The sequence below is a fragment of the Heloderma suspectum genome, chromosome 2, assembly GCF_057233095.1.
Source record: "Heloderma suspectum isolate Gila_16-S chromosome 2, 16-S_ref, whole genome shotgun sequence".
NCBI lineage: Eukaryota > Metazoa > Chordata > Lepidosauria > Squamata > Helodermatidae > Heloderma > Heloderma suspectum.
Window position 1 is genome coordinate 337728140 of NC_139459.1, and position 11753 is coordinate 337739892.

Genomic DNA, 11753 nt, shown 5'->3' on the forward strand with positions numbered 1-11753 from the left:
ATCCCTATTTAAAAATGCCAGTTTTAGGCAGCTGGTTCTGCTTCCCCGTTGCCTCTTCTGAGGGAGAGGGCCTTTTTAGTAGTTTGTTTTTTGGCTCAAAGAAAGCCCCAAAATGATCCTCTTTAGCACCAGCATGACCCTGGGACATTCCCCTTTGCTCAGCTCCCCTGTAGAACGTTGGCAGGTTTGTTTATCTTGGGATCTTTCAGGGCTGCTGAAAGACTGAGTGGAGCACTGAGATGATTCCACTATCTTTTCCTTTGACGTCATCACCCCACTATCTGAATCTTTCTTAAAATGTGGTGGTGTCCAGAACTGGACAGTATTCAAGGTGAGGTCTGACCAGCACAGAGTAGATTGGAATGAATTCCTCCTGTGATTTAGAAACTATACTTCTGTTGATGCAACCTAAAATTGCATTTGGCTTTTTTGCAGCCAAATTGCACTGGTAACTCATATTCTTCTTGCGATCAACAGCAACTGCAAAATCCTTTTAACATGGACGATTATGAAGCCAGGTATCCCCTATCTTATACCCGTGCATTGGATTTCTCTTTCCTAAAAGAAGAACTTTGTTCTTCTCTGTTAAACGGAGGTGTTCAAGTATCCCTGAGCAGAGGAAGCATTTGCACTGGAATACTGCAGTGAAAGGAATGTAACTTTCATTGGCTGTTTCACTGAAGTTCTGACTTTGTAGCTACCTCAGATCACTTAGTTGTACCTTAAAAATAGGGCTCAGCACATTATTTTCACTCACAGTGTAGGCCAGCTTCTCCCTGCCTTCACAATGCTTTTGGCTGACATTCTGTGAATCAAACACTGGTAAGGTGTCTGTACTAAAGTTTCCCTCATGCTTCAAGAAGGATTTCTTTAAAGCTGCTTGCTTCCAAGTTTGATTTAATATTTGGTTCTATGTCCTTTTAAAAACACAAATAAAACTATTCACATATTCCGTTTCTAAAGAGTAAAAAACTGTTCCCAGGAAGAGTACTGGGAGTTGTGATATGCCTAAGCCCCCGGTCCATAAGCACAGCTAAAACATTTATACTCCACTTTCCCATAATTATTCAATACAGCTTTCATCAATTGTCAACAATAACATCAATAATAACATTAATTATAAACAATGTGTAAACAATTCCATACAATAAACTAAACATTAAAGCCCTGAACATTCACAACAATAGTACTACAAACCAGAGATTTTTGTTTTGCATAGCCGTGTCTGGCTGCCCTCTTAATTTTATCTAGCATGAAATCTAGAGGCTACTAGACGGTCCATTCAGGCTATAACCTTTCCCACTCTTTTTAGTATTGAATGGCCCACTGCTTTGACATCTTCTTTAGCGATGGCTGGGGTTTACTCCAAATAACTGGCAGAGCAATCCTGGGTGAGGCTGCTGGGGAGTGACGAGGTGGGACTACTGCCTCATCCCCAGCCTTGCTGTCTCATGCCAGCCACAGTAGAAGATGTGCGGGGTGTGTGCTTTCACTAGGTGGTGAAGCCTGGTTGACCCATGTATTTAGGATGCCTCACTATTGACAGCAAAGGAGGGGGAGAATTAGCTACACTGGCCCCAGGGCTGGCATAGCTGACATGCCTACATTAGGCTCATCTAGGGGACAGAAACAGCTTTCAGTCCAGTGGATACAAAGCCAGATCCCCCCAACTTGCCCTTGGAATCCCATTTTGGGACTTTCTGCCTGCTTTACTGGTAGGACAACCAGCAGTTGCAAGTTTCCACCTGGGCACAGTGGGGCTTCTGCTACAGGCCACCAGCAGAGGCCAGCAGAGAGTTATTCTAACTCCTTCCAGCTATCAACATTGAGGGGTGTGTGTGTTAGGATTGCACTGTTATTCTCCAAAGATTTCTAGTATTCAGTTTTCTTAGTTAGCCCAAATAATTGTTTGTGAGAAGGTTTGGAAATATGGTGAGCTACATTTAACCGTTCAAACACATTGTGGCTGTCATCTGACTTCCCATAAAATTTTGTGAATGAGGCAGGGCAATGGCATGATAAAAGCCTCTTCTGAAAGCATCCAAGGTCTGCAAGAAACAATAGAGAATTGACCCAAATAGAGAGAAGATACTTACTTACAGATCACAAGGGTACTTGGTCAGGTGGTCTACTTCTGTAGTTCACAGCAATCAATGAGTTTCAATGAAAGGAAGGGGCTAACTTTAAAAAACTGATGTGCATGCACTTACAAAGCAGCTGCCTTTGTAGTTAGCATAGTTCCATAGCAACCAAGGGTAGTTTCATGGAGGTTAAAGGGCTTTCTTTAAAGAACTTTTACATATGTGCATACAAAACAGCCGGGCCAGCCTGACTGCTAACTGTGGATGTCTCATTTTACATTCTACACAAGTGCCATTTCTGGGGGAAATGGCACTTCATTCATAATATACTTGAGCACTGCAATCAAAACACAAAATTACAAACTTTGGCAACGTCTCTATGGAGAATATATGTCTGAATTAGTCTAAAACAAAATAATTCACTACTGCAAGATATACAACATTGCAAAGGATAACAGTTCTGCAGACAGAAGCATGTGGCAGGTATTACGTTATTACATTGCTATACCACCCCATAGCTGAAGCTCTCTGGGTGGGTTACAAAAGTTGAAACATTAAAATACAATATATAATGTTTAAAAGTTGTTTACATAAAAGCATATGGACAATATATACAAACAACATAAAACTTAAAACAACTTTGAACTAAAATCAATTTAACAAAACAATTAAAAAATAAACATCCAACAATAAAACAACACAGCTTTATGTGTTGTACAGTATAAAGTAGCAAAAGGAACAAGAGTTCTCCAAAAGGGAAGCCTGCGGGAATAATAGAGTCTTTAATTCCTGCTTAATAACCTTCAAAGAGGTCAGCAGGCACATTTCAACTGGCAGGTCATTCCACAACTGAGGGGCGGCAAAAGAAAAGGCCCTCTTTTGTGTGGCTGCCAATCTCACACTAGGCAGCTGCAACAGCTAGCCCTCAGACGACCTTAGGTGATGGGATGTAGGGGAGAAGGCACTCCCTAAGGTACATTGGACCTAGACCATGTAAAGCTTTAAAGGTAAGAACCAGCACTTTATATTTTGCTTGTTAACAAATTGGCAGCCAGTGTAAAGATTTTAAAACCAGTGTAATATGGTCTCCAGGGCATGTCCCAGAGACCAACCTGGCTGCCATATTCTGTACCAGTTGAAGTTTCTGAACTAAATATACAGGCAGCCCCAAGTACAGCACATTACAGAAATCAAGGCTAGAGGTTACCAGCACGTGCATCACCATTACCAGGTCCACATGTTCAAGGAATGGGCGTAGCTGGCATATTAACTGAAGTTGATAACAGGCACTTCTCATCGTTGCTTCCACCTGGGTTGTTAGGAGCAGGGTTGGGTCAAGAAGCACCCCCAAGCAATGAACTTGCTCCTTCAGGGGGAGTACAACCCCATCCAGAACTGGTTGACATACCTCAATACCTGAATCAGGACCCTTCACAACGAGCACCTCTGTCTTGCCTGGATAGAACTTCAGCTTGTTCTCCCTCATCCAGGCCATTACTGACTTCAGGCAGTCATTCAGAGGAATCATACTTTCCTTGGACAAGGATGTTAAGGAGAAATAGATTTGGGTCTCATTAGCATACTGATAACACTTTATGTCAGGGATGGCTGCCATGTGGTCCTCCAGATGTTGTTGGTCTGCAACTACCATAATCTGTCATCATTGGCTGTGCTGGCTAGGGCTCCCTGTGCACACCACTGGCTGGAGCTTTTCTAATTGGCACTTTGGCCAGGGAGCCAGCTTCACTCATCTTTTGCTTTCCCCATGCAGGGGAGGTGAAGGATGAGTGAAGTGCACTCAGCCAGCAATTAGTGGATCTCCTTCAAGCCCTGACCAAGTGCGCTGCTCCCCCTCCCAACTGGGGAATCCCCTTGTTATCTCCGATCTGTGATTGGAGATTACAAGAGGATACCTCTCTCTCCCTCCTCCCAAAGCCCCTGGTAGCCTCCAGGCTAGGGGCTGGGACTTGGGGGGGCAGAGGGAACCCAAAGCTCTGCAGGCCATACTGCGAACCTCCACAGGCTGGAGTTTTCCCATCTCTATCTGAAAGCAGAGCTGCGGTTTTAGATGCTATGCTGTGCACATATAAAAAGGAAGCCCTTGCATTGCTGATGGATGACTTCCTAAGAATAAATAGCTGGCAGCCTAATGGGTCAGTGAAATTCAGTATGGAGATTTGATTTCACAACTTTCATGAACAATGTAATTCTAAAGGACTCCCAAGTTGCTGTGTCTTTTCTCAAATCATCTGAAATCACTATCTGAAAAATTGACACAGTATCCATTGGAAGGTGTTGCCAGGAGAATTGCTGAGAATTACAGTAAAAGTTCAAGATTCCCATTAAGACTCTAAGAACAATATATGAGCCCTGGCATTCAAATGCAGTAATCTGAGAAAGTGGACGCGTTTTATACATTTAGAAGCCACACCAGGGGTGCTAATACCTCCAAGGCTGCTTAAACTAATAAGCCGAAAATGGAGCGTGTTGGCTATTAGTGGAGAATCTGTCACTCAGCAGTATTCATTTTGTGTTGGAAAGGAAAGAAGCTCCATCATCTGCATTCTGTTTTAGTCTGTAGCCTTGTGCAGTAAATTAACTGTTAATAAGAGTAACTGCACTGGATGAAAGGAATCTTTATTTCAGGAAACCTGTCTTAGATGTAGCTGCCAGATTTTTAATGAGGCTTCCTTTTTGTCTAGTTTTGGAGCAAGGTTGACTAAGGTCAAGTAATATGCTTGGCTGCAGTTGTGGCATCAGTGACGGATCTAACTGCTTCTGCCATGAAAAGCAACCATATAAGATCTACAAAACTAATAATGGAAATGCTGGTATTATAATAATAATTTAAAAGGCAATTTTAATCATATTTGTTGATACTGTACAAGAGCAATGACCTTTTGGAAAACGGTGGTAAATCAATTCAGTTGAGGAAATGACAAATTGTACAATACTCATTAGTTTGCCAGCAGTATTATGTGAAAGAAGCAGCAGCAATGTGTAAACAACAGATAATACTGAATTTGATAAAAGCTACATGATAGACTTTTGCAAAATACTGGAAACCATCAGTTTTCCTGACTAAACACAAATGGTTAGGAAAACTATGGGAATATATTAAAAATGTAAAATGCATGGTATATAAGTGTTACCAACTGTGCTCCCTTTAATGTGACCCTTGCTCACATTCACACAGATTTGTTAAATCTAAAAAGGACCTTTAAACATTGGTCATGGAGTGTCTGTGGTTAAGAGGAGACCTCTTCACCCGAGGATCCACACACACATACACAAGATTTCAGGGAAACACCACTCGGCACATTTATTGATTACAGACAAGAATTTTAAATGTATAAGTTGATTATGGGAAAATTAACTTGGTAGAGCAACATCACTTTAAACACACAAGCAAAATAATGACCATGAACCTGCAAGCCTTCCATGAGAACTGTACTTTGAATGGGAAATTAGCTACATTATTGGCAAGGCTGGGTCTTGAAACCCAAAATGAGACTGCAGACCTGTGTGAACAGTCCATTCTGCAGCGGGGGGTGGGGGCGGACTGGGATGATAGTACAAGGAGGTAGAGATTAGGTAATGTGGAGACCCTAATACGTATGCGAGTTGAGAAAAGGGGATATCAGGGCAGCGTGAGTGTTGGGAGTGGAAGGGACAGAGCGGGTTGGAGGAGGGAAAGCTAAACTAATAGAGGGGTGGGGGTTGTGATCCAGCTATACCCAACATTCACTCAGTGTAGTTTACAGGGCTATGGGTATGAGACGAGTAACTTCTCACTCTATCTGACTAGCTTGTTTCCCAAACTTGAACAGGCGTATCTGAGAATACAAAGGACAGCCCCACACAGTGATAGATTCGCAACCCTCTACAAGTGTTAGGGCTTCAAGAATTAATGTATGGGTAGTGGTCCCTGAAACCTCTCTCAAGCCAGACAAATATGAATATATATTTATTGCTCAAACAGTCTAAGAGAATAACGAGCTTTAGCTAAGATGAGGCAGATTACAAACCACCCCAAATACACACAAGTTATGACCACTAAGAGTATAATGAAAATAACAGCAACCATATTTTCAACATAGTAAAACCTATGTTCCTCTCAATCTAACAGTCAATATTCAAAGTTTCATATTTACCTAACTGGAAGGCATGGTGGGCGAAGCCAGCCTAAGCACATAAGGTGGGTTTCTTGTTCTCCCAGGATCTCTCTCCCAAACAAATAAAACTGTGGTCTTTTATAACCCCCATGGAGTCAATGACCTCATCCTTAGTTTCCAACCTGGTCTTTCCAACATTTCCATTGTTCTCAATGTAACCAGGCCTGCTATTGCCACCAGTGACACCTAAACAAAGGTATTGCCGCTAAGCTAAGCCACTTGCTGCTTCCAGTACCTGACCGACCCACTTGTGGCAGCCTTCCTTCACTTCCAAGAATACATTCCATTACTCATAGTTATCTCATAATACACACACATGGAACTAATCATGTCTACAAAATATAATAAATTCTTATCAATTCCACACGGTACAATGCATATTCTACTACAGGTAGGAGTCTACCTGGAGCTTGTAGCACTCACATCATACTCCAACTTATATGTGCCTCTGGTAGCGCCTTCCCTATGAACATTTCCAAACCAGCAGTTGAAGACTGGCTGTGTCTTCAGACAATTTCCCAGGAGAGTTTGCCTGGAGAACATGGGGGATTTCAGGCAAGGAGACACTAGGGGTGCTCCAAACCAAATAGGGGCTTTGGCCACAATCCTTACCACTGGAACATCAGGATAGGCTTGCGCAGCAATTGCTGGGGCTCTGACCAAATGCCAGTTAAAGATTAGAGCCGCAGTATCTATGCACGCGCGCGCGCGCACACACACACAGCAGGGATAAAGGAGGTGGAGGATACGTTTGTAGCAGAACCTCCAATTCCTTTCCTGAAGACTGGAGCATTGAAACTTTGGGATTGGAGAGATGTCAGCAGAAATGTTCCCATTTAAAAAGAGGCTTGTGTTCCCCAGTGGAGAGATACAGACCTACCCAGCTAAGCTGCAGCTGGCTTGGGGGAAACCTAGGCTCAGGAATGGCAGAACCTTAGTTTCTTCAATCTTCTACAAGAGCCTGGCCTCCCTGAAGAGGTAGTGAAAAGGGATGTTGGAGTTTTCTTCCTGGAGAAGTATCAGCCTGGAGATTGGGTAGTGGATCCATGAGAGACCGGAGCTCCCAAGCTTGTCTGTGGTGAGAGCAGGTGATGTTTGCCCATCAACCCACAGCTTGGCACCAATCATAAAGATGGCACACCTAGAATTGATGTCACAGCTAGTATGACACCTCAGCTAAAGAGCTGCAAAACTTGTCTGAATACTGGTAATGGCAGTACTTGTCCTGAGACAAAGGACTTGATCATTCTTCCTGCAGAAGCTATTCCTGACACAATACTTGGTGAAGATTGTTGCCTCAATGATGCATATTAGTGAAACCACTAATAACATAACATCTTACAAAATTCCAGATAGAAATCACTCTTATGTGCAAGACATACATACCTCACTTAATTTAACCCCTCCTGCTTTGGTTATATGCATTCATAAATTTGATTAGAATCTGATGATGCCTGATCTAGCCATGCGTATATGACATAGCTGCAGAGGATTATCCCTTTGCCTGTGTTTTTCCTGCTTTGCTGAGGTTGAGGATGAAAGGCACCAAGCTTACTGTTCTCTGACCATGATGGTGTTTGTGTGGTTTACTCTAAGACTGGGTTCACACAACACGATAGCTGACACTCAGGGTTGAGTACAGGTTGAGTGTGGTTGTCATTGAATGATGGGTTGTTGTTGAAATTGGGTTATCATCTTGTCTGAAGCCAGCTATAACAAACCATGGTTTGTTTACCATGAACAACCCATGAAGAAAACCCATCGTTTGTTGGGTTGTGAACTGTGGCTTGTTTTTTTTGTTAAACCACGGTTTGTTATTGAGGCTGGGTTCAGACAACACAACAACTCACGTTTCAACAGCAACCCACATTTCAACAACAACCCACACTCAACCTTGAGTGTGGGTTGTTGTGTACTCAAACTGACTTTCATAACATAAGAAAAAACATGGCAGAATGGATATACCACTTTCTGACTCATAGTCATTGGTTATTAGTTATATATATTGTATTTATTTATTCATTTGGTTTTAATCCTGCTGTTCTTCCATGTGTCATCCAAACCTGGGTGGCAGGAATTGCTTGAGGGTTAAGCTACCTTCAAATAACCCTACAACAGACCTCAAACAAGGCCTGCTGCCCAGGTCTGGATGACAAAACAAGCCACATCCATGGCTTGAGTAGACAACCTGACTTATCATGGCTTAAATAAGTCATGGTGGGCTGTGGTGATCACGTAAACCATGTCAGTAAGTAAATTCTGTTTCTCCCATGACTCTGGAGAGCATTCCATAACCTCCTAGACTAAAGATTCTGGAATGCTTGCCATGAGTCAAGGAAAACACATGGTAAATAATTTCTGTGCTTGAAGACCAAATGGGTGGAACGTTTATCCAAGGATAGCTGCTTGTCCTAGGCATCGGTACGTGTAAGAAGCAAGTAGGTTTTATAGGAAATGTACCCAGTTGGGTAGAATGAGATCCTATTCATTGCTCAAGGCCACTTGAAAATCACAGTGTCTGAAAGTATTCTTGGATCTTTTTAGTGCCAACTCAATTAGCACTATGTGAGTTTTCCAGGTTTCTGTATTAAATGTTACATCCACTTCATAATCCATGGTGACCGCAGAGCTGTGTCACCAAAATGTACTCTTTCGCTCCTATTTCACTGAGAAACATTGAGTGACATTTTGTTTTTAATATACAGATGACAGAATAAATGTGGTTTCTATTGATTTCTATGTCTAGTGCAAGAAACTTCTCAGTCTCATTATGGTTTGGTACTGAATGCTCTGAGAGACAGAAATGAAATGGAGCAAACATTACTGGGAATGGAAAAAAGAATGCAAGATGTAAGTGTGAAAATTGTTCTCCTTTATTTAGCTGAACTTTGCTCCTGCTTCTTCTTTTCTCTATTCAGAAAATAGCGAGACTAATTATCAGATTGTGTCTTCAGAGACACATTCACGTATTATGAAATAATAGCCATAGACTGAATTACCCAATGAGCTTCATGTCTGAATGGGAATTTGAACCCAGATCTTCCCAGTTCTAGTCTCACACACTATCCTCTACTCCATGCTGCAAAATAAATACTTGTGCCATTTTCATATATGTTGTACATAAGGTATACTGTGTCCCCACACACATGTAATTTCCTCCTTGTAGGGAAAATAGAATGTGTGAAGCGTCCTTCAGTTTGAAAGGAAAATTCCGTAAATTTACAGCTCTAGTCCAGTATGACTTTTGAATGCATTTCTCTTCTAGACCTTAAATGCATGGGGCCTAATGATTCTGTTCTTCTGATCACTTTCCATAGAAAGACACAGAAATCTCAGATCTGAAATCCAGCCTGCAATTACTAAAAGAGAGTCTGGATCAATTAACAACTCAGCAGAATGAGCAGCACCTGAAACTCTGTGAACAGTTAGGCTGCATGCAGCTACCCAGCCTTGTGGATGAATTGCAAACATTCATTTCTGCACCCAGAGTACCCAGTCATTTAAAGGACAATGCCTCCCAGACTTCTCCAGACATGCTGTTGACCCAGCTACCTTACAATCCCCACGTTAGTGTTTTAAATATTCCTCCTGGAAGTAAGGTGATTTCCACCATTTCTGCCACACAAGATAAAGAAAATGTTGACACACAGCAGAGGAGCCATATTCTAGCTCGAAGTCAAGATGCTGACAATACTCTTTGCACCTGCTGCTCCAGTACAGCTTTCCCTGCAGGCAGCCATGAGGGATGCTGGTCACTTACTCAAGAACCTTGTCAAGCCACACCAGTGAGGAAAGTGGTCAAGAGAAACAACCGGGCAAAGGGACTTAACACTATTAGACATTCACAGCTGAATTTGACTCACATAGACAGCATGCTCATGCAAAAACATTCAGATGACCAGTTAAATGAAAAACTGGTCACAGACAAGAAGATGAAAAGTAAAGGTAGAGGAAGCAGGATTAAAAAGAGAGAGCCAAAAATAGGTAGCCAGAGGAAAAAACATTATTCCTCTAGGAAGGAAGGAAATTGTTCGAGGTGTACCAATGTCAGTGTGACACAAAACTTAACTGGAAAAGGATGTTCTAAGTCAGAGAAGTCACGACACTCTTATAGGGATACAAGAAATCCAGATAATTTTAGTCTGGGACCTGTGATGATTAGTCAGAAAAAAATGTGCTGGGCGGAGGATAGGAAAATAGAGAAATCCAAGCTTTTGTTCCAGTCCCAGGAAAACAAACAGTACATACCAAATCTACAACAGATATCTGGAGTTAAAAAGATGGTAGATCTGTCCAGTACAAAAAACAATAGCTGTTTCTGGGCATGGTCTTCTCCAGAAAGTTCTTTATCCCAAACCCAAATGAGATGGTTCAGTCTTTTTGATAATCACTCACCTGCCTGTGGTACATCAGCACAGCAGAAGGCCACAACTTATTGCCCATTACTTCTTGACAGTGACTATTCTGATTAATAGCGTTTTGTACACACCAGATCTTTGCCAGTATAAGAAAATGTGTCTTGTATGTGACTGTCTTTGTAAAATGTTATAAAAACATTTGTACATTACAAGTAGTAACATTCTGCTATACTGAAAAGCATCATGATGCATCCTTATAGCCCTGAGCAAAATGATGTACTCCTGGTTCCTTTATATTTTTTGGATGTTGAGATGTTCCTTACCAGGGAGAAATCTCAATCTGGGGAGATTTTGTATGTTCTTCCCTATCTCCTCAGCATGGGAAATTGCATTTGATATAGGCTGTGCCACATTTATTTCAACATGGTCTCTTCCTGAATTACTGTCCTTGCAGATCCATCCCCAGAAAGAACTGCTGTTTTCTGCTACGTCATCTGGGAGAGATACCATGTTCAAATAAAATAAATCCATCTTAGATCATTCATTTTCTCACCATGTCAAGGGGATGGAGGAGGATTGTGAATGTGCTCCTGTAGGGTTGAGATTTCTCCTCCAGTGAGTAATGTCTGAAAAGGCTCTTCGATATCCCTCTTCTCCGAAGAATACCCCCACCCACCCACCCACCCACCCCAAAAACTTGCTATGTATGTTATGTCCAAAGAGGCTGTAATTGTTTACTTCAATCTGGGGAACACTGGCAGTATGAATTTGGGTACAGAAACAATTAAAACATGCAATGGTTTTATTCATGATGTGAATCATGAATAATCAATAATCTATTTGAACTGTGTTGATTAAGCATGCATAATAAAAGTCCTATAGACTCTGGCTTCAGTTCTTGGTGGGGTAGCAATCAAGCTGGAAAGATTCTTTTAATTGGCCCTGCTGATGTACACATATCTCACAGCTATATAGGACAGCACCACAGGGAACCGGTTCCCATATGGTTTAGTGTATGTGTGATGAAGGAACCTTTGTGGAAAGTTAATTAGGTGAAAGCATGCACGTCAAGAACTCTTCATTTCCATATTGCTGTTATGTGCCTGGTACAATGGGAAGAATTCTGCTTCTCTGCTCCA

The 11753-nt window shown here is 41.9% G+C and overlaps 1 protein-coding gene across 1 annotated transcript in view; it reads left to right on the top strand.

Annotated features, from left to right (window-relative positions):
- IHO1 (interactor of HORMAD1 1) overlaps nucleotides 1-11500 on the top strand; it is an 80779-nt gene extending 69279 nt beyond the window's left edge. Inside the window, exons 9-10 of the mRNA XM_084840572.1 lie at nucleotides 9003-9106; nucleotides 9574-11500. Of these exons, the coding sequence (XP_084696698.1) occupies nucleotides 9003-9106; nucleotides 9574-10728 (1259 nt within the window). The 3' untranslated portion in view covers nucleotides 10729-11500. The remainder of the gene's footprint in view (nucleotides 1-9002; nucleotides 9107-9573) is intronic.
- Nucleotides 11501-11753: the final 253 nt, after the last annotated feature.